The 21,656-nt window shown below is 38.0% G+C and overlaps 3 protein-coding genes across 7 annotated transcripts; 1 reads left to right on the top strand and 2 right to left on the bottom strand.

Annotated features, from left to right (window-relative positions):
- Window positions 1–487: 487 nt before the first annotated feature.
- Window positions 488–7,413, bottom strand: LOC121913807 (forkhead box protein C2-like). 2 transcript variants are annotated; one of them, XM_042436629.1, is made up of 4 exons: window positions 7,329–7,413; window positions 1,430–1,688; window positions 1,243–1,338; window positions 488–1,138 (listed from the first exon to the last, which is right to left on the bottom strand). In XM_042436629.1, the coding sequence occupies exons 2-4, from the start codon at window positions 1,583–1,585 to the stop codon at window positions 503–505; spliced, it is 888 nt and encodes a 295-aa protein (XP_042292563.1). In that variant the 5' UTR covers window positions 1,586–1,688; window positions 7,329–7,413; the 3' UTR covers window positions 488–502. The 2 variants fall into 2 exon arrangements, with proteins under 2 accessions (XP_042292563.1, XP_042292564.1); XM_042436630.1 differs by lacking the exon at window positions 7,329–7,413 and adding an exon at window positions 3,415–3,507.
- Window positions 3,608–16,382, top strand: si:rp71-45k5.2 (uncharacterized protein LOC560783 homolog). 4 transcript variants are annotated; one of them, XM_042436623.1, is made up of 4 exons: window positions 3,608–3,694; window positions 11,221–11,479; window positions 11,571–11,663; window positions 11,764–12,426. In XM_042436623.1, exons 2-4 carry the CDS (start codon window positions 11,324–11,326, stop codon window positions 12,409–12,411), a joined length of 897 nt encoding a protein of 298 aa, XP_042292557.1. In that variant the 5' UTR covers window positions 3,608–3,694; window positions 11,221–11,323; the 3' UTR covers window positions 12,412–12,426. The 4 variants fall into 4 exon arrangements, with proteins under 4 accessions (XP_042292557.1, XP_042292556.1, XP_042292560.1 ...); XM_042436626.1 differs by lacking the exons at window positions 3,608–3,694; window positions 11,221–11,479; window positions 11,571–11,663; window positions 11,764–12,426 and adding exons at window positions 13,693–13,808; window positions 14,801–15,017; window positions 15,109–15,204; window positions 15,305–16,382; XM_042436627.1 differs by lacking the exons at window positions 3,608–3,694; window positions 11,221–11,479; window positions 11,571–11,663; window positions 11,764–12,426 and adding exons at window positions 14,049–14,212; window positions 14,801–15,017; window positions 15,109–15,204; window positions 15,305–16,382.
- LOC121913806 (forkhead box protein H1-like) lies at window positions 5,364–6,623 on the bottom strand. Its single transcript, XM_042436628.1, has 3 exons — window positions 6,371–6,623; window positions 6,184–6,279; window positions 5,364–6,080 (listed from the first exon to the last, which is right to left on the bottom strand). Exons 1-3 carry the CDS (start codon window positions 6,524–6,526, stop codon window positions 5,433–5,435), a joined length of 900 nt encoding a protein of 299 aa, XP_042292562.1. The 5' UTR covers window positions 6,527–6,623; the 3' UTR covers window positions 5,364–5,432.
- Window positions 16,383–21,656: the final 5,274 nt, after the last annotated feature.

Genomic DNA, 21,656 nt, shown 5'->3' with positions numbered 1-21,656 from the left:
TGATGAAATGTGGTATGGATGTGATCCCCAGAATATAAATCTTACTGACTTATATACAGATTTTTCCTCTAGCATCACCACAAGGTTGACATTTGTGGGTTTGAAGTTAAAGGATTCAACAAATATTTGGTGGTTTGTCATAAAATTTGGTACATTTATGTCCCTCTCAGGGACATCTAGCACAATCATCAAGTCAAATTTTCCAAAAATGTGTCCAATGGGTGTATGGCCTAATAAATATCCCTCAGCTGTACTTTGTAATGCTAATAAGCCTATTTTAACATGCTAAGATGGCAGACATATTATATCTGATATTACAATTAACTTGTGATGCAAGTGTTTCTCTATTCTTGAGTGCTATACTCCATGATGTGAAGTGGTTTGGCTGTGAACTTTTATTCTTTTTGTTGTTTGTACTATCATATGTGTGGATTTATTATGTAGTCTATTTTATTTTGCACTTTTATTGAAAACAACCACAAATGTATTTTCTTTTCACATTTTATTGAAAAAAAAAAGTAAATGTGGGTACAGAGTAAGTGATGTATCTGCTGTGTGGGCTGGTGGAAGATGGAGCAGCACTGACTCTTGTGTAGATGGGGAATGAGGGTTCAGTGCACACATGCATCATTTTGATGTGCTTAGCAGCTCTGTCAGCAGTGAGTCCATGGTGTGTGCTGCCTCCTGTTGAGCAGATGGGGGAATTTCCAGCTGAACCTTGAAGGACGAGAGGCTCCTCAGAGTCCCAGTTGAAACTCCTCTTTGTCCCGACTCGTGTGTGTGTGGGTCGAGGCTCCTGCTGCTTCACTCTGACCGGCACACTGGACAGAGGGGAAGCTTTGGAGGCTGAAGCAGAGGGACTGTCTCTCTTCAGGAGGGATTCGATGGAGAACGGGCTGCTGAACTTCACCTCACATCTGATCTGAACAGCTCTGCAGGCTGCAGGTTCAGGAGAGTGGAGAGCTGAGCAGGCCTCTGATGGTCTGCTCGTCTTCTCTGTTTCCACTTCGGAGGTCAACTCAGGGAAGAACTCCAGGATTCCTTTGAAGTGACGACGCACCATCTTTGCTGTGATCTGACTGAAGTCCAGTTTCCAGTAGTTTCTCTTGCTGTCCAGTGAATCAGGAACCACTGGAATCTGAAAACATAACACATTTGAGTTAAGAGACAGAAGTCAATTTATCCCTTTAATAAAATAATTATGTGCATTTAACATATCAAAGCATTGCAATAAATAATCACCTTGACAAAACATTTATTGGTTGATAAACAGACTCTTATGTTGTTCTCAACAGAGCTTCTGTCTTCACAAATGAATGGTCCCAGCTTGTCCATCAACTGCAAAACATAAAGTTGAAATTTAAGTTTTAAAATGACAATTTATGGTTCATATAGCAAAGACAGTCAATGAAAAATGATTCTGTCTTACCTGAGGAAAAGTGAGCATCTTGTTTGGAGCGTCTTGGAGGACAACAGCGATCTTGGCCAGGTGGGTGGTGCTCTTCCTCAACAAGCCTCGCTGAGCACTGCTGGCTGGAGCAAAGAAAGGACGCTGAGTTCCAAGCTTCTCAGTCCTGTTCTGCATCTTGTTTGTTGGAGAAGAATCAGGTCTCACACACAGATCAGTGCTATCACAACCACACTGAGTGCAGATGTGGACCTGAAGTGGTCAGCTCTGGTTATAAGTCCTGTTGGGATAAAAGGACATTAGAGGGTGGTTACTGCATGTTAATGAGGACCTTTTGATAAGTAGATGGGCTGTTATTGATGGAGGTGGAGCCAATGATCACAGTGATAGTCCGTTTCCAAAAGTTCATCAGCATGTCTATCTGAATGCTCTCAGGGTCTCATCTGCCTCTTTGTTCAAGATATTTCTCAAATTACTCCCTAAAAAGTGAATAGCACAAGGTTCAAAGTTGTTGTATATGCATTGTCATATTAAGAGAGGCACATAGTTATTTTGAATGGTCCTGCACATTCTTTACACAGCAAACATTTCATAAATGTCAAAAGGTGTAATTTACTGATATTCAGACCTGATCAAATTACATCAAAGTGAAACTTTCATTTCAACTCACCCTGAGGTGGTTGCCATTTGATATTTTATCAAAAGACAATTCACACATACTATCATTGTGCACAGGTAGATTTTGTAAGTGTTGACATGGAACTGATTCAGCAAGAGTTCATGTTCGTGCTCTCTGCCTTTGAGATTTGGCAAAAAGCATTTAAATATTCAGAGATTTTGACAGTGTCTTTAAAGTAAAGAGTTAAGCTTTGGAAGTCGTCAACCTGAGTTTGTACCGTACTTCATATTGCTGACAGATGTGTTGCTGCTAAATCTTCAAACTAACCCTAACACAGATAGAAATAAACATTCAAAAGTATTCTGTGCTGGCTGCAAGTTTATCAAATCTTCATGTGTCTTCATATTGTTCTCAAGCTTGTAACTTGATAGTGTCTAAAAATAAAAGTTAGCCCATCACAACATGTTATGATTCTGGGAATATTTAGTAGATGTAACTATTGTGTCCCTTCACAAACAAGTAAATCACTATCACAGACAAAGGCTGGAGTAAATGAGGTGACAAACACTGGAATGTGACAACTCAAACGGGCGATCAATAAACAAACACAATGATTTTGACTGGAATATAACAGAGAAAATCTTCAGACACATTCCAGTGATTAACACCTCATCTGAGCCTCACAAGAGCATTTCACTAACACACTGTGTCGGTGAAACTCCTCAATGTTTTAAAATTACTGTGAGGAGTTTTCAGTTTTTCAGAGGCTACAGTCTTTTTTTATTTTATCTCTGCATGAATGAATGTCTTGGATTACAGCAAACATTTTTATTTCATCAACTGGATTTTAATGCAATATGTTTGTGTTGTAGCTTCAGTTTTTCAGAGGCTACAAACAGTTTTTTTTTTATCTCTGCATGAATTAATGTCTTGGATTACACCAAACATTTTTATTGTATTGTCTGGATTTTAATGTAATATGTTTGTGTTGTAGCTATACTGACAAATTTAGTTAGTTAATCATACAGTATATCTTTTGGAGAAGATAATAATCTGTGCCTGATATAATGTCTCCCATCTTTTTATTAACCAAACTCAGCATCTGCTGTTTTTTCAATGAAACTTGAAATAGTTTTTGTTTTTTTTCTGGACAGAAAACAAAATTTCTCCCCCCTTCATAATTAAATGAATAACTAACTCTCAAAATCAATACATTAGATAACCAGTATCAAGCAAAAACATCATGTGTTTATCTGTAATGGTCTTATTTTTTCTCTCGTAAATTGGTATTTCACTGCTGTTTCACTTCATTTTACAGAAGGTGCATGGTAATTTGTAGGAATAGTAATGATAATGGATGAAGGATTGTCTCTTTTTGATTTTTTACCTGTACATCAAAACCTCCCCAAATGCAACTGACATTACTTTGTCTGCATTAGTCAGTTTCTGTTACAATTACTAATCTAGTAGTCATCTGTTGAATCTGAAATTTTCCTGAGTAAAACCTGGTTGATAGAAAGATCCCAGAGCAGCTGAGTAGCACACCTTCAATCACAGATGAGTGAAATCAGCTGGTATGGTGTTTGGTCAAAATGTAGACTCACAACCCTCCATCAGAGTCATGTACTGAACTTGTTTTTACACTCTGCACAAAGCTTTGAGTACAAGTAATGTGTTCATTCATATGAATGGGGATCAGTGATGTAAATTACCTCTGTCTTTACATTGGACAATAGGCAGTAGATTTGACTTTAATGGGGTGATGAGTGATGTGAAAACAGCTGGAATTGATAAATGGCTCATTGGCATGTCAGCTGTGTATTGTGTGTTATGCCAGCCTTTGGGAGGACAAACAAGATGTTTGTATTGTTGTAAAATTGTTGTAAAATGTCAGATGGAATATTTCAGTTCCAAACACACGTCATGTTCTGTGTATAAATAAAATAAATTGGACTAAAGCAGAAAAAACAGCTGGGGATGAGTAAGAATCAGCTGAAGTGTGTCTGCAGCACCACTGTGAAAACAACTTGAGTGTTTCAGCTGATTTTGACACTGGAATGGACATATCTCACCAAAAAGACTTCAGTGTGAGTTCAGTTTTAAGGTTTTTCATATATTAGGTAATTAAATTAAATTCCAAACTGATGACAGTAATATTAATAATCTTAATTTTTGGGTTTGTATGATTAGTTTTGTTGAAATGATGTCAATGTCTACAAATAACTGTTAAATTAACCATAAATCAGGAGAAATAAGCATTACAGAGTTGTCTACTAGTCTGCTCATCAACCAACAAATGTTTTTTTCAAGTATTTATGGAAGTTCTCTCATCTGCTCAACAGGAGGCAGCACACACCATGGACTCTGCTAACAGAGCTGCTAAGCTCATCAAAATGATGCATGTGTGCACTGAGCCCTCATTCCCTGTCTACACAAGAGTCAGTGCTGCTGCATATTTCACCAGCCCACACAGCAGTTACATCACTTACTCTGTATCCACATTTACCCATGATGCTCACTGTTTCTGGTTATGATGTGTTTTAATCATTTTATAATTTAAAAAGTTTTATAAAGTTTTTTTTATAATTGTCATCACTACAACAGAAGGAATCAAAAAGAACAAATTATACAGGTATTTAAATCCACAGAGCATCATTTAAAACATATTTCCTGTCATGTCATCACTGCAGTGAATCTGATAGAAGAACATATGAAGTGAAAATCACTTGAATGTTTTTTAGCCATGCTAGCAGCATATGACTGGTCCAGACGGAAATACCACAAAAACTATCGAATGTACTGTGATGAAATGTGGTATGGACATCATCCCCAGAAGATAAATCTTACTGACTTGTACACAGATTTTTCCTCTAGCATCAGCATGAAGTTGACATTTGATGGTTTGAAGTGAAATGTTTCAACAACTATTGGGTGGATTGTCATAAAATTTGGTACATTTATGTCCCTCTCAGCATGAATTATAATACATTTGATGATCTCTGAAGATTTTATCTAGCACCATCATCAAGTCAAATTTTCCAATTTCCAAAAATGTGTCCAGTGTCTGTATGGCCTAATAAATAGGCCTTACTTGTACTTTGTAATGCTAATAAGCCTATGTTAACATGCTAAGATGGGAGACATATTATATCTGATATTACAATTACCTTGTGACACAAGTGTTTCTCTATTCTTAAGTGCTACACTCCATGATGTGAAGTGGTTTGGCTGTGGACTTTTATTCTTCTTTTTGTTGTTGTTTGTACTATCATAGGTGTGTGGATTTATTATGTAGTCTATTTTATTTTGCACTCTTACTGAAAACAACCACAAATGTATTTTCTTTTCACATTTTATTGAAAACAAAAGTGCTCCAGAAAGCTTGAATATCACGTATATAACACATTATAACCACAAAAAGTGAGCATCATGGGTAAATGTGGGTATAGAGTAAGTGATGTAACTGCTGTGTGGGCTGGTGAAAGATGGAGTAGCACTGACTCTTGTGTAGATGGGGAATGAGGGCTCAGTGCACACATGCATCATTTTGATGTGCTTAGCAGCTCTGTTAGCAGTGAGTCCATGGTGTGTGCTGCCTCCTGTTGAGCAGATGGGGGAATTTCCAGCTGATGCTTGAAGGACGAGAGGCTCCTCAGAGTCCCAGCTGAAGCTCCTCTTTGTCCCGACTCGTGTGTGTGTGGGTCGAGGCTCCTGCTGCTTCACTCTGACTGGCACACTGGACAGAGGGGAAGCTTTGGAGGCTGAAGCAGAGGGACTGTCTCTCTTCAGGAGGGATTCGATAGAGAACGGGCTGCTGATCTTCACCTCACATCTGATCTGAACAGCTCTGCAGGCTGCAGGTTCAGGAGAGTGGAGAGCTGAGCAGGCCTCTGATGGTCTGCTCGTCTTCTCTGTTTCCACTTCGGAGGTCAACTCAGGGAAGAACTCCAGGATTCCTTTGAAGTGACGACGCACCATCTTTGCTGTGATCTGACTGAAGTCCAGTTTCCAGTAGTTTCTCTTGCTGTCCAGTGAATCAGGAACCACTGGAATCTGAAAACATAACACATTTGAGTAAAGAGACAGAAGTCAGTTTGTTCTTTAGTAAAATAATTATTTGCATTTGACATATCAAACCATTGTAAGAAATACTCACCTTGGCAAAACATTTATTGGTTGATAAACAGACTCTTATGTTGTTCTCAACAGATCTTCTGTCTTCACAAATAAATGGTCCCAGCTTGTCCATCAACTGCAAAACAACAAGTTGAAATTTAGGTTTCAAAATGACAATTTATGGTTCATATAGCAAAGACAGTCAATGAAAAATGATTCTGTCTTACCTGAGGGAAAGTGAGCATCTTGTTTGGAGCATCTTGGAGGACAACAGCGATCTTGGCCAGGTAGGTGGTGCTCTTCCTCAACAAGCCTCGCTGAGCGCTGCTGGCTGCAGCAAAGAGAGGAAACTGAACTCCAAACTTCTCAGTCCTGTTCTGCATCTTGTTTGTTGGAGAAGAATCAGGTCTCACACACAGATCAGTGCTATCACAACCACACTGAGTGCAGATGTGGATCTGAAGTGGTCAGCTCTGGTTATAAGTCCTGTTGGGATAAAAGGACATTAGAGGGTGTGCACTGCATGTTAATGAGGACCTTTTGATAAGTAGATGGGCCGTTATTGCTGAAGGTGGAGCCAATGATCACAGTGATAGTCCATTTCCAAAAGTTCATCAGCATGTCTATCTAAATGCCCTGAGAGTCTTTGTTCACTTAAGGATTGACCTTTTTCAGACTTAGATCTCAATTTTAACAGCCATCAAGATCCAACATGGCATATATATTGATGTCAGAAATACTAGTTAACATATGAAATTAATTAAATTTAATTAAAATTGCACTCATTTGGTGAAATATGTCCATTCCAGCATCAAAGTAAGCTCAAACACTGACATTGTTTTCACAGTGGTGCAGCAGACATATTTCAGCTGATTCTTAATTATCTGCAGTTGTGTTTTTCCCTGCTTCAATCCATTTTTTTTAATTATTTGCACACAGAACATGACATGTGTTTGGAACTTAAATATGCCCTCTGACATTTTGCACAACCTTATTTCTCAAATACAAATGCAAACATGTTTTTGTCCTCTTAAAGGCTGACATGCCAATGAGCAATTTAATCACATTCCAGATGTTTTCACATCAGTCATCACCCCTTTAAATTCAAACCTACTGCCTATTGCCAATGTAAAGGCTGACATAATTTACATCTCTGATCCCCATTCACATGAATGAACACATTACTTGTACTCAAAGCTTTGTGCAGAGTGTAAAAACAAGTTCGGTACATGACTCTGATGGAGGGCTGTGAGTCTACATTCTGACCAAACACCATACCAGCTGATTTCACTCATCTGTGATTGAAGGTGTGCTACTCAGCTGCTCTGGGATCTTTCTATCAACCAGGTTTGAGTGGGTTACAGGTTTTACTCCGGGAATTTCAGATTCAACAGATGCCTGCTCACAAGTCGTAATAAAAATGCCACTATTACATATTATTAATTATAATAGAAACTGATTGATGCAGACAAAGGACTGTCAGTTGCATTCAGGGAGGTTTTGATGTACAGATAAAAAAGGAAAAAGACACAATATTCAGCCATTGTAATTGCTATTCCCAGAAATGATCATGCACCTAATGTAAAATGAAGTGAAACAGCAATTTATTAGAAAAAAATAAGATCATCACAAATGAACACAATTTTCTAGCTGAATCCTTGTTATCTAATTTATAGATTTTTAGAGTTAATTATTCATTTAACTCCATGTAGATAACACTGGAGACTCCTATTCTAGAGATTTAAACCTGCTGGAGTCCTTTGGTTTCTCTCAGCATGTAACTGGACCTACTCATAACCTGGGCCATACCTTAGACTTAATTATGTCTAAAGGGGTTAATGTCTGTTCTGTGCCACAACCATAGTATAGAAACAGCCTTGGTCAATGTTATTAATGACTTAAGAATAAATAGTGACAATGGTAGAGTTTCTATTACAGTATTATTGGATCTAATTGTGGACACTATTGATCATAATATTTTAAAGGAGAGGCTTGAAAGGGGGATTGGCCTATCTGGGTCAGCACTGGACTGGTTTTTATCGTATCTCAAAGGACGTGATTTTAGTGCTTTTCTTTGGGAATTTTAGCTCTGAAAAAATGTATCTTGTGCTTTGAGCATTTCTTACCATCCCTGTGTTTATGTCATTGCCTACATTTAAGGTGAGATTAGAGTCTATGTACCCAAGAAGTACAGAAGAAATAAAACTCAAAATAATATACAATGAAATTAAATGTTGGAAAAAGTAACACTTTTAATTGTTCAGACAATCTTTGAAATACCATGTCACCCTCTTAATTGTTGTCTGAATGCTGACCTCAAACACAAAACTTTTGTTTGCCATATTGCACAAAGGTGTTCTGTCCATAGACATTTGTTTGCATGCTTTCTTACCTCAGTTAGCCACTAATTTAGATCAAGAAAGTAATGTAATTTATCTCACTGAGGGTCCATCAAGCAGAATGTCAGGAAATATTCACACTTACTTTTAACCTCAGTTTTCAACATCTAAAAGTTACAAATAAAAAATTTGAAAAAGACTCACAGAAGACCATTTATGGGCCTTGTGTGATTTGAAAGCATTACATCTGATCTTAAAGAAAAAATTTAATTATGTCTTGATTATGTCTAAAGGGATTAATGTCCGTTCTGTGCCCCCAATGAAATTTCAATTTCACTATTATTTCATTTACTAGAAGTTATCCCAATGAGAGAATGTATTCCGTTCATGGGTTTTACACTCTTTACTGTTAACCTGCCAATCTATAGTATTGACAGTTATGGGATAACTTAATCTTATCAGATGGGAATCCCTGAGACTACATCTTATCAAATACAGGTCCACAGCCTGATTTGTATCAGGTTGGGGGTCCTTGACACCAAAAAGGTTGAGAACCACTGGGATAGACTACTGTGACACACTGCTCACAGGAATACCTAAAAAGCATCTCAATGAACTGCAGCTACTCCAGAATAGCTGCTAGAGTTTTAACTAGAAAAGGGGAAATACAATCATACAGCACCTGTGCTGAGGTCCATACACTGACATCCAGTAAATTTTAGAATTGATTTTCAAATTTTAACCCTTGTTTTTAGGCCCCTACATGGTCTGGCATCCCAATATCAGTCTGACATGCTTGTGAGCTCTGAACCAGTTAGACCCCTCAGGTCATCTGGAACAGGCTGTCTGGTTATGTCCCAGATCCCCATGAAAACTGATGAAACTGCTTTTAGCTTTTATGCTCCAAGTTGCTGCAACCCAATCATGTGCTTCAACTTTAAAACTAAACTGAAAACATTCCTTTGTAGCTGAGCCTTTTAGCTGGTCTTAATTATTATTTTATTTTATTCCTACTTTTTTAACTCACATGTCTTATTATTTTTACTTGTCGGTTGCTGGTCTTAATTATTTAATTTTATTCTTGCTTTCTTAATGTTATTTAACTCACATGTAGTATTTATGTGTTTGTTTTGATTTTGTTTACTTATGTCTTTTGTCTTGCACACTATCCACGTAGTTCTTGTGGCTGCCTGGAATGAAATGTTCTACATAAATAAAGTTTTGCTTGCTGTGAAAGAGGTAGACATTTTGTTTCTTTCCAGAAAAAACTAATTCAAGTTTCATTGGTGAAACGGCAGATGCTGACTTTGATAAATAAAAAGATGGGAGACATTATATCAGGCGCAGATTATTATCTTCTCCAAAAGATATACTGTATGATTAACTAACTAAATTTGTCAGTATAGCTACAACACAAACATATTACATTAAAATCCAGTCGATACAATAAAAATGTTTGGTGTAATCCAAGACATTAATTCATGCAGAGATAAAAAAAAACTGTTTGTAGCCTCTGAAAAACTGAAGCTACAACACAAACATATTGCATTAAAATCCAGTTGATAAAATAAAAATGTTTGCTGTAATCCAAGACATTCATTCATGCAGAGATAAAATAAAAAAAGACTGTAGCCTCTGAAAAACTGAAAACTCATCACAGTAATTTTAAAACATGGAGGAGTTTCACCGACACAGTGTGTTAGTGAAATGCTCTTGTGAGGCTCAGATGAGGTGTTAATCACTGGAATGTGTCTGAAGATTTTCTCTGTTATATTCCAGTCAAAATCATTGTGTTTGTTTATTGATCGCCCGTTTGAGTTGTCACATTCCAGTGTTTGTCACCTCATTTACTCCAGCCTTTGTCTGTGATAGTGATTTACTTGTTTGTGAAGGGACACAATAGTTACATCTACTAAATATTCCCAGAATCATAACATGTTGTGATGGGCTAACTTTTATTTTTAGACACTATCAAGTTACAAGCTTGAGAACAATATGAAGACACATGAAGATTTGATAAACTTGCAGCCAGCACAGAATACTTTTGAATGTTTATTTCTATCTGTGTTAGGGTTAGTTTGAAGATTTAGCAGCAACACATCTGTCAGCAATATGAAGTACGGTACAAACTCAGGTTGACGACTTCAAAAGCTTAACTCTTTACTTTAAAGACACTGTCAAAATCTCTGAATATTTAAATGCTTTTTGCCAAATCTCAAAGGCAGAGAGCATGAACATGAACTCTTGCTGAATCAGTTCCATGTCAACACTTACAAAATCTACCTGTGCACAATGATAGTATGTGTGAATTGTCTTTTGATAAAATATCAAATGGCAACCACCTCAGGGTGAGTTGAAATGAAAGTTTCACTTTGATGTAATTTGATCAGGTCTGAATATCAGTAAATTACACCTTTTGACATATATGAAATGTTTGCTGTGTAAAGAATGTGCAGGACCATTCAAAACAACTATGTGCCTCTCTTAATATGACAATGCATATACAACAACTTTGAACCTTGTGCTATTCACTTTTTAGGGAGTAATTTGAGAAATATCTTGAACAAAGAGGCAGATGAGACCCTGAGAGCATTCAGATAGACATGCTGATGAACTTTTGGAAATGGACTATCACTGTGATCATTGGCTCCACCTCCATCAATAACGGCCCATCTACTTATCAAAAGGTCCTCATTAACCTGCAGTGCACACCCTCTAATGTCCTTTTATCCCAACAGGACTTATAACCAGAGTTGACCACTTCAGGTCCACATCTGCACTCAGTGTGGTTGTGATAGCACTGATCTGTGTGTGAGACCTGATTCTTCTCCAACAAACAAGATGCAGAACAGGACTGAGAAGCTTGGAACTCAGCGTCCTTTCTTTGCTGCAGCCAGCAGCGCTCAGCGAGGCTTGTTGAGGAAGAGCACCACCTACCTGGCCAAGATCGCTGTTGTCCTCCAAGACGCTCCAAACAAGATGCTCACTTTTCCTCAGGTAAGACAGAATCATTTTTCATTGACTGTCTTTGCCATATGAACCATAAATTGTCATTTTAAAACCTAAATCTCAACTTGATGTTTTGCAGTTGATGGACAAGCTGGGACCATTTATTTGTGAAGACAGATCTGTTGTGAACAACATAAGAGTCTGTTTATCAACCAATAAATGTTTTGTCAAGGTTAGTGTTTATTACAAAAGGTTTGATATGTCAAATACACATAATTATGAAAGGAACAAACTGACTTCTGTCTCTTTACTCAAATGTGTTATGTTTTCAGATTCCAGTGGTTCCTGATTCACTGGATAGCAAGAGAAACTACTGGAAACTGGACTTCAGTCAGATTACAGCAAAGATGGTGCGTCGTCACTTCAAAGGAATCCTGGAGTTCTTCCCTGAGCTGACCTCCGAAGTGGAAACAGAGAAGACGAGTAGACCATCAGAGGCCTGCTCAGCTCTCCACTCTCCTGAATCTGCAGCCTGCAGAGCTGTTCAGATCAGATGTGAGATGAAGTTCAGCAGCCCGTTCTCTATCGAATCCCTCCTGAAGAGAGACAATCCCTCTGCTCCACCCTCCAAAGCTTCCCCTCTGTCCAGTGTGCCGGTCAAAGTGAAGCAGCAGGAGCCTCGACCCACACACACACGAGTCGGGACAAAGAGGAGCTTCAGCTGGGACTCCGAGGAGCCTCTCCTCCTTCAAGGTTCAGCTGGAAATTCCCCCATCTGCTCAACAGGAGGCAGCACACACTATGGACTCACTGCTAACAGAGCTGCTAAGCACATCAAAATGATGCATGTGTGCACTGAGCCCTCATTCCCCATCTACACAAGACTCAGTGCTGCTCCATATTTCACCAGCCCACACAGCAGTTACATCACTTATTCTGTACCCACATTTGCCCATGATGCTCACCATTTTCGTTTGTAAAAATGTCTTTTACTACATACAAATTGCACTTTTATATGTATTATGATGTGGCACATACACTTCTGGAAAATGTTTCTTTAAGATCAGATGTAATGCTTTCAAATCACACAAGGCCCATAAATGGTCTTCTGTGAATCTTTTTTATTTGTAACTTTTAGATGTTGAAAACTGAGGTTAAAAGTAAGTGTGAATATTTCCTGACATTCTGCTTGATGGACCCTCAGTGAGATAAATTACATTACTTTCTTGATCTAATTTAGTGGCTAACTGAGGTAAGAAAGCATGCAAACAAATGTCTATGGACAGAACACCTTTGTGCAATATGGCAAACAAAAGTTTTGTGTTTGAGGTCAGCATTCAGACAACAATTAAGAGGGTGACATGGTATTTCAAAGATTGTCTGAACAATTAAAAGTGTTACTTTTTCCAACATTTAATTTCATTGTATATTATTTTGAGTTTTATTTCTTCTGTACTTCTTGGGTACATAGACTTAAATCTCACCTTAAAATGTAGGCAACGACATAAACACAGGTATGGTAAGAAATGCTCAAAGCACAAGATACATTTTTTTCAGAGCTAAAATTCCCAAAGAAAAACACTAAAATCACGTCCTTTGAGATACGATAAAAACCAGTCCAGTGCTGACCCAGATAGGCCAATCCCCCTTTCAAGCCTCTCCTTTAAAATATTATGATCAATTAGATCCAATAATACTGTAATAGAAACTCTACCATTGTCACTATTTATTCTTAAGTCATTAATAACACTGACCAAGGCTGTTTCTATACTATGGTTGGGGCATAGAACAGACATTAACCCCTTGTTAGTTATTCATTTAACTCCATGTGGTGTTATCAACATGGAGTTAAATGAATAACTAACTCTCAAAATCAATAAATTAGATAACCAGTATAAAGCTAGGAAATTATGTGTTTATCTGTGGTGGTCTTACTTTTTTCTAATAAATTGTTGTTTCACTACTGTTTCACTTCCATTTACATAAGGCGTATGGTAATTTCTCGAAATAGCAATTATAATGGCTGAATATTGTCTCCTTTTCCTTTTTCACATGTACATCAAAACCTCCCTGAATGCAACTGACATAACTTTGTCTGCATCAGTCAGTTTCTGTTATAATTACTAATGTAATAGTGACATTTTCATTACAACTTATGAGCAGGCATCTGTTGAATCTGAAATGTTGCGGAGCAAAACCTGCAACCCACTCAAACCTGGTTGATAGACAGATCCCAGAGCAGCTGAGTAGCACACCTTCAATCACAGATGAGTGAAATCAGCTGGTATGGTGTTTGGTCAGAATGTAGACTCACAACCCTCCATCAGAGTCACATACTGAACTTGTTTTTACACTCTGCACAAAGCTTTGAGTACAGGTAATGTGTTCATTCATGTGAATGGGGATCAGTGATGTAAATTATGTCAGCCTTTACATTGGACAATAGGCAGTAGATTAGACTTTAATGGGGTGATGAGTGATGTGAAAACAGCTGGAATGTGGTTAAATGGCTCATTGGCATGTCAGCTGTGTATTGTGTGTTATGCCAGCCCTTGAGAGGACAAACAACATGGTTGTATTGTCTCTTACAAGAACTTGAGAAATAAGGTTGTGCAAAATGTCAGATGGAATATTTCAGTTCCAAATGCATGTCGTGTTCTGTGTATAAATAAAGGAAATTGGATTGAAGCAGGAAAAAACACACCTGCAGATAATTAACAATCAGTTGAAGTTTGTCTGCTGCACCACTGTGAAAACATATTTCACCAAAAAGACTTAAGCGTGAGTTCAGTTTTAAGGTTTTTCATATGTTAACTAATTAAATATATCCCAAACTGATGACAGTTATGTTAATCTTAATTTGTGAGTTTGTAGAATTGGTTTTGTTGAAGTAATGTCATTGCTTTTATAAAAACGGCAATGTTTTGTATATATTGATATTATTTGACACACTGAGACTTTATGCTCCCTGCCTCTGGAATTTGTCAAGAAAGCATATAAAACCTCAAAACAAAACCATGCTCACTTGTAACAATAATCCATTGTCTGATTGTGCATCTGATTTCTATTTCAGACTTAATTGTCAAGTCTCTGATGAATAAGTATTTCTAATATTAATATATATGCCATGTTGGATCTTGATGGCCATATTTAAAGTTTAGATCTAAGTCTGAAAAAGGTCAATCCTTAAGTGAACAAAGAGGCAGATCAGACCCTGAGAGCATTCAGATAGACATGCTGATGAACTTTTGTAAATGGACTATCACTGTGATCATTGGCTCCACCTCCATCAATAACGGCCCATCTACTTATCAAAAGGTCCTCATTAACCTGCAGTAACCACCCTCTAATGTCCTTTTATCCCAACAGGACTTATAACCAGAGCTGACCACTTCAGGTCCACATCTGCACTCAGTGTGGTTGTGATAGCACTGATCTGTGTGTGAGACCTGATTCTTCTCCAACAAACAAGATGCAGAACAGGACTGAGAAGCTTAGAGCTCAGCTGAGGAAGAGCACCACCTACCTGGCCAAGATCGCTGTTGTCCTCCAAGGTGTTCCAGACAAGATGCTCACTTTTCCTCAGGTAAGACAGAATCATTTTTCATTGACTGTCTTTTCCATATGAACCATAAATTGTCATTTTAAAACCTAAATCTCAACTTGTTGTTTTGCAGTTGATGGACAAGCTGGGACCATTTATTTGTGAAGACAGAAGCTCTGTTGAGAACAACATAAGAGTCTGTTTATCAACCAATAAATGTTTTGTCAAGGTTAGTGTTTATTACAAAAGGTTTGATATGTCAAATACACATAATTATGAAAGGAACAAACTGCATTCTGTCTCTTTACTCAAATGTGTTATGTTTTCAGATTCCAGTGGTTCCTGATTCACTGGACAGCAAGAGAAACTACTGGAAACTGGACTTCAGTCAGATCACAGCAAAGATGGTGCGTCGTCACTTCAAAGGAATCCTGGAGTTCTTCCCTGAGTTGACCTCCGAAGTGGAAACGGAGAAGATGAGTAGACCATCGGAGGCCTGCTCAGCTCTCCACTCTCCTGAACCTGCAGCCTGCAGAGCTGTTCAGATCAGATGTGAGGTGAAGTTCAGCAGCCCGTTCTCCATCGAATCCCTCCTGAAGAGAGACAATCCCTCTGCTTCAGCCTCCAAAGCTTCCCCTCTGTCCAGTGTGCCGGTCAAAGTGAAGCAGCAGCAGCCTCGACCCACACACACACGAGTCGGGACAAAGAGGAGCTTCAGCTGGGACTCCGAGGAGCCTCTCCTCCTTCAAGGTTCAGCTGGAAATTCCCCCATCTGCTCAACAGGAGGCAGCACACACCATGGACTCACTGCTGACAGAGCTGCTAAGCTCATCAAGAGCATGCATGTGTGTACTAAGCGCTCATTCCCTGTCTACACAAGAGTCAGTGCTGCTCCATATTTCACCAGCCCACACAGCAGTTACATCACTTACTCTGTACCCACATTTGCCCATGATGCTCATCATTTTCGTTTGTAAAAATGTTTTTTAATACTTACAAATTGCACTTTTATATGTTTTATGTTGTGATTTTTCTTTAAGATCAGATGTAATGCTTTCAAATCACACAAGGCTCATGAATGGTCTTATTTTGTCATCATTGTAACTTTTAGCTTTTAGGAAAATTGAGGTTAAAAGTAAGCGTGAATATTTCCTGAAGTTCTGCTTGATGGACCCTCAGTGAGATAAATGACATTACTTTCATGCACTAATCTCATGGATTACTGAGCTGAGAGAGCATGTAAACAAATGTTTATGGACTGCTCTTTTTGTAATATGGCGATTTTATTCATTTTTGTTTTTTACAGAAAGTTTTGTAGCATTGTCAGCACTCTGACAACAATTAAGAGAGTGACATGGTATTTCAAAGTTTGGCTTGGAATGATTAAAAGTATTACTTTGTCCAGCATTCAGTGTCATTGTATATTATTTTTGAGTTTTATTTCCTGTGTACTTCCTGGAACATAGACTCTAATCTCACCTTAAAATGTAGGCCATGACATAAACACATAGAGATGTTCAAAAAGCTACAAACTACAGCACTGAATTATATGTTCCCTCCCTCCTCACACAAAACCATGCGTTGAAACCAGACACACTGATTAGTTACTAAATTTGAACATTTGCCCTTTAAACCTCGCTCCATCAGGCTGCAGTAACCTATTTAGTGCAGATGATGTAATACTGAGTTGACTGACCACAGTGGCGAGGTTGAGTTGAGCAAATATCTAGTAGATGAAATCTGTTTGCTTCTCTATTTGCAGCACATCAGAGCCACATGGAACACTGTCTGAACTAGAGCCTTGTTATTCCATCTGAACACCTTTTGATGATTCAAACTGAAAGATGGTGGTTACTAATTAGAGGCAGTACTAGTATCGTAATTATTTGGAAATCTGTGAGGGTAAGAAAAGGTTTCTTGATATTGGCAAGAAAAGTGTACAAATGTCCTCTATGTGAAGGCTGGTGGATGAACTTTGTAACATGGCAAACCACACAGTGCAATACAACGCATTATGCAGCTTCAAACATTCAATTTGTAGATGATGTGGGGTGGAGTCACATTAGCTTTACATTTAGCCACATAGGATTTACTCAGAGTACAAAGGCTAAAAGTCAAGGATTATGAAAAAAAAAACATTCATTTATGCTTGTACTGTCCCTTCATATATAGTGGCCTAAAACACTCACCCAGTGCACATACTCAGTGTCAGGGCAAGACACAGTTAATGCTGAATGAGAGAAAAGGGAAAGAAAAGAAACCCAGCCCCCATCACCACATCTCATCCTGCTGTTAGGTCAATTTAAAGCCGTGAAGACAGGAAAGACAAGCAGTAATTTTATGACCCAATCAGTCACCACAAATGTGAATTTAAACAGGCTTGTGGTAAGAAAGACTGTAAATAGTTGTATGTATGCTGACAATAACAAAAACTACAAACGCAATAGAAGACTTTTTCTTCTCCTACTGAAGGATTTACATGCAAAGGCACATATCTAACAAAATATTTTGAAGTTTTCAAACTGTATGTTCAGGTTTCTGAGATTCAATATCGGTCAGAGATCGTGATCCAAATGGTCAGAGGCTCAACTGGGAGGGAAGATCTTTGATTCTTAACCCCTTGCACACTGCATAATAATGTTTACTAGATAATACTCTCCTTGCACATCAGTGCAAACTCTCCACCATCTCGAATCTCAGTCACCATTGCCAATTGCTGTTAAATAGGCTATAAATAGTGCTGTGTTTCCAACCAAAATGATCTGAAATGGCTCAGTGTCTCAGTTTGGAAGAGCTTGGGGTTTTTTTCTCTGACTATGTGACATTTAAAACCAGTAACTCAATAGATTGACTGTTCTGAGGTCAAGTGTAAATGTTCTTTCTTACACATTTCACCCCATTTGACAGCCCTTATCAGGGTCAGGAATTTTTTTGCAGATAACATCAGAGCATGTGAGTCTGAGGGAGGTCTGTCATGGGACAAGAACTTGGCCGGAGAGAGGCCAAGGAAAGAGGAGTTGGGTGAACTCAGCATTTGGCATTGAATGCCCACGACATACTTCCACTCTGTGGGATTACTGGTGGACGACCTAGATTGCGACGCTGCCCTCCTGCCCTCCATCTTACTTTTTTTTTTCTCTCTCCCTCCCTCCCTCCCTCCCTCCACTCACTGGTCAACAGAGATTACACTGAGAGAGCAGAGCCTGGCCCATCAGTCAGAACTGAGCATGTGACTGACGGAGTGACACACTGCACGGATGGAAGACAAAAACACTTCTCCTTCTTTTCCTTTTCATTTTCTTCTTTAATTTATTCCTCACTTCTCTATAATTTCCACATCACCTTTCATCCTCCAGAATAGATGCATTACAGATTTTACAGTGGTGGGCAGAATTTCATAAAAGTGATGAAAAGATTATACTAGGAGATTGATCTGACAAGAATTCCTTTAGTTGAACAATCAGTAGAAACTGGAGCTTGTTTGTCTGTCTGTCCACTGTTGAGGATTAACTTCAATCACTGGTTTGTATTTACAGATTGAGTAAACTGGTTCAAGCATTAATCCCCCTGACTGCTGTATAGTGCAGTGGATCCTGTGTTTACTTACAGGCCAGTATTGCTTTTGATGTCACAGATTTCCTGGCTTTACTGTAATTGATGCCTCTCTTCTTCTTTCAAATGAGAACTTACCAAACATGTTCCAGGTCAACAACATACACACATGCACAGTCATGTTTAAATGCTCTGATCCTGTTATTTTAGAGATTTGTTAAGGTAATAAAGTTACTGTTTCGGTAGCATTTGCCAAATCGCCTTTGGCCCTCGCTTCTCTATGTGAGCCGTTGTATGTGTGTGGTTGTCTGTACAGTGTGCCTGTGCATGTTTCAGGCTAATCTCTAGACAGCCACTTGTTTACATGTACTCCAGGAGACACCATGGGAGCCTGATGCACTGAGGATACAGACATGACTAATATAAGCACTTAAACTAATATTTGAGGTCTCCAGAGTAACAACAAATATGTATCCATTATTAATGTCATACTTTATATGTTTATATCAAATACTCAAAAAAATCATACAATTTATCCATTTAAGGAACACCCAGTGGTGGAAAGAATATTCAGATCTTTTGTCACAATATAAAAATAATTACAAGTAAAAGGGTTGTATTTAAAATATTAGCGTAGTAAAGTTTTATCAGCAAAGTGTACTTTGGCCTCAAGTATCAAAAGGAAAATGCTCACTATACAGCAGAATGACCCCTGTCCGTGTTATTTTATGTCAGTGTCATTATTATTGTTGATTTATTACTTAACAGCCCTTTGATGATGTAGCAGGTCACGGTGAGGCTAATTTTACAACTTTATTTACTCAGAGGTGGTTTAATCTATAAAAGTGCATCATATCAAACAGGTTGATCATTTGTTTTGTGTAAAACTTATTCTGGAAGGTAACTAATAACTATGGAGGATTAAAAAGTACAATATTTCCCTTTGAAATGCAGTGGAGTAGTGAAGTGTAAAGTCACATACTCGTGACTTTATTCTACTTTATTTACTCGAGTAAATAAAGTACCATGAGTCCCATAAAACAGGTTTACTGTAAAACCATGTGTCTGATATTATTTTATACAGTAAGCCTACAGTACCTGCCTATATGGATTAAACTACTACAGGTATATTGTGTTGATTCTTCTTAAAGGTACAGTAGATTAGCACATAAACTCCTTGAACTCTCTGTACTCATGCCGTGATGTCCCGAGTAAGTTAAGCAGCCGGCTGGAGGTATCCTAAAGGTGTGGCACTCGGACGTAAGAGGATAAACATCCACCACGTTGACATCCGCTCACAACAACAAACAACAGTCGGAGCAGTCACGTCGCGCTCGTCTTCCTCGTCCCGTTCCCGCCCAGCAGCCCCGCCCACAGCAGCTGCTGTCATCCTGAAACTCCTGAACCATCACTCCAGCCTGTTCATTCACACTGCTGCTGTGATGCGTTCAAGTGCTGTTTGTTATGTGGCGGTTGATTGATTTCAAAAGCAACATAAAGATGTTTTATGCTGCAGTGACTGAATAAAAATGAAAAAGTGAAGAATGAAAATGAAGATTGTTGTAAAAAAAATATAGCCTAGCTTAAAGTCAATGAAAAAAAATGAAAATAATATAATATAAATATAAATATTTATATTATATAATATTTATATTATATTATAAATAAACATTTGTGATGCTAATACATAAGATTTTAAGCTAAATCCTTTGACAGTATGGGCCTATATATTTTTAATGTTTAATATGAATTGCTAATTGCTAATTTATCAGTGGTGGAACTAAGTAGTTTTACACATGTGCTGTACTTAAGTACAAATTTGAACTTAATTTAAGTGTTTTGTCACTTTAAACTTTCAATACACATCAATTCAGAGAGAAATATTGCACTTTTTTACTCAGTTACATTTACCTTACAACTACTGGTTATTTTACAGATTAAGATCTTTTTCTTTTTTTTTTAAACATGCTTTTTACTATAGGTTGAAATATTTCAGAGTAAACTGCAACAGTATAAAAAAATGTTAAAATTAGCTCCATCTCCTCTAACTGAAAAAGCATTGCACTTACAATGCATCAGCATCTCTTGATAGTTTAGGTACATTTTGCAAATACTACTAATATTTTTTCAACTTAAGCAACATTTCGATGCAGGGCGTCTTCTTGTAGTGGAGTATTTCTACAGTGTGTTATTTCAACTTTTACAGAAGTAAAGGGTCTCCACCCTTGTCCTTTTCCTGCTTCACTGAACTTTCTGACTAATCATAGAAGCAGTATTTACAACAGACAGTGAAGGCAGCATCACACACAATGAATTTGTGTGTTCAAAGCGCAAACAAGCTGGCCTAAAACTGTTTCAAATTCACTTTCAAATTCACTTGCAGTTGCTCTACCCTGTGGTTGTGCCATACTTGCGCTTACTTTTAGAAAATGAAAACATCCTGTCTGTAATAGGAAACACACACAATGGGGTAGCCTGCTTTCATATGATTTTATCAAAAAAAAAAAAAAATCAAAGAACAGGCCTATGTGGCAATACTTCATCATTTTACAGTACTTTTCACTTTATCGCACTTTTGATAATTTTTATGAGCCGCACCAAGAGATATTTTGTCTTTATGCAGGTAATGTGGCAGTGACCTTTGATTTACAACAGTTATATCAGCTGTGTTGTTTATTTATCCTCACCGTAAGGTTATTAAGGAATCATTAATAGCTGGCCTATCTAGTCCAACGACTAATTCACTTCAGTAATTATTAACAACAAGTGACCCAGGGAAGCAGCCAACACAATATCAAAGAGCTTCAATTTTGTGTCCAACTTTAACCAAAACAAACTGTCAATAATTGATAAATGAAATAATTTGCAATATTCATTGTGTTTTATGGTTTAGATTGCACTGAGTTAATCAACTCTAAGTTTTCCTCGGCTGTGAGTGATTCTGTAACTGAGGACACGCGGTCAGTCAAAACATCCTACACACACACATACACACACACATACACACACACACACACACACACATACAGGCACACATTCCACGCTCCCTCCTTCCCCATATCATTTCTGCCGATGCCCCTCTGCTCTCATCCAAAACATACTTCCATCCTACTTCATTGGACACCACCC

The sequence above is a fragment of the Thunnus maccoyii genome, chromosome 15, assembly GCF_910596095.1.
Source record: "Thunnus maccoyii chromosome 15, fThuMac1.1, whole genome shotgun sequence".
Classification (NCBI taxonomy): Eukaryota; Metazoa; Chordata; class Actinopteri; order Scombriformes; family Scombridae; genus Thunnus; species Thunnus maccoyii.
Note: the sequence above shows the minus strand (reverse complement) of the source record. Positions and strands in the feature narration are given on the sequence as shown.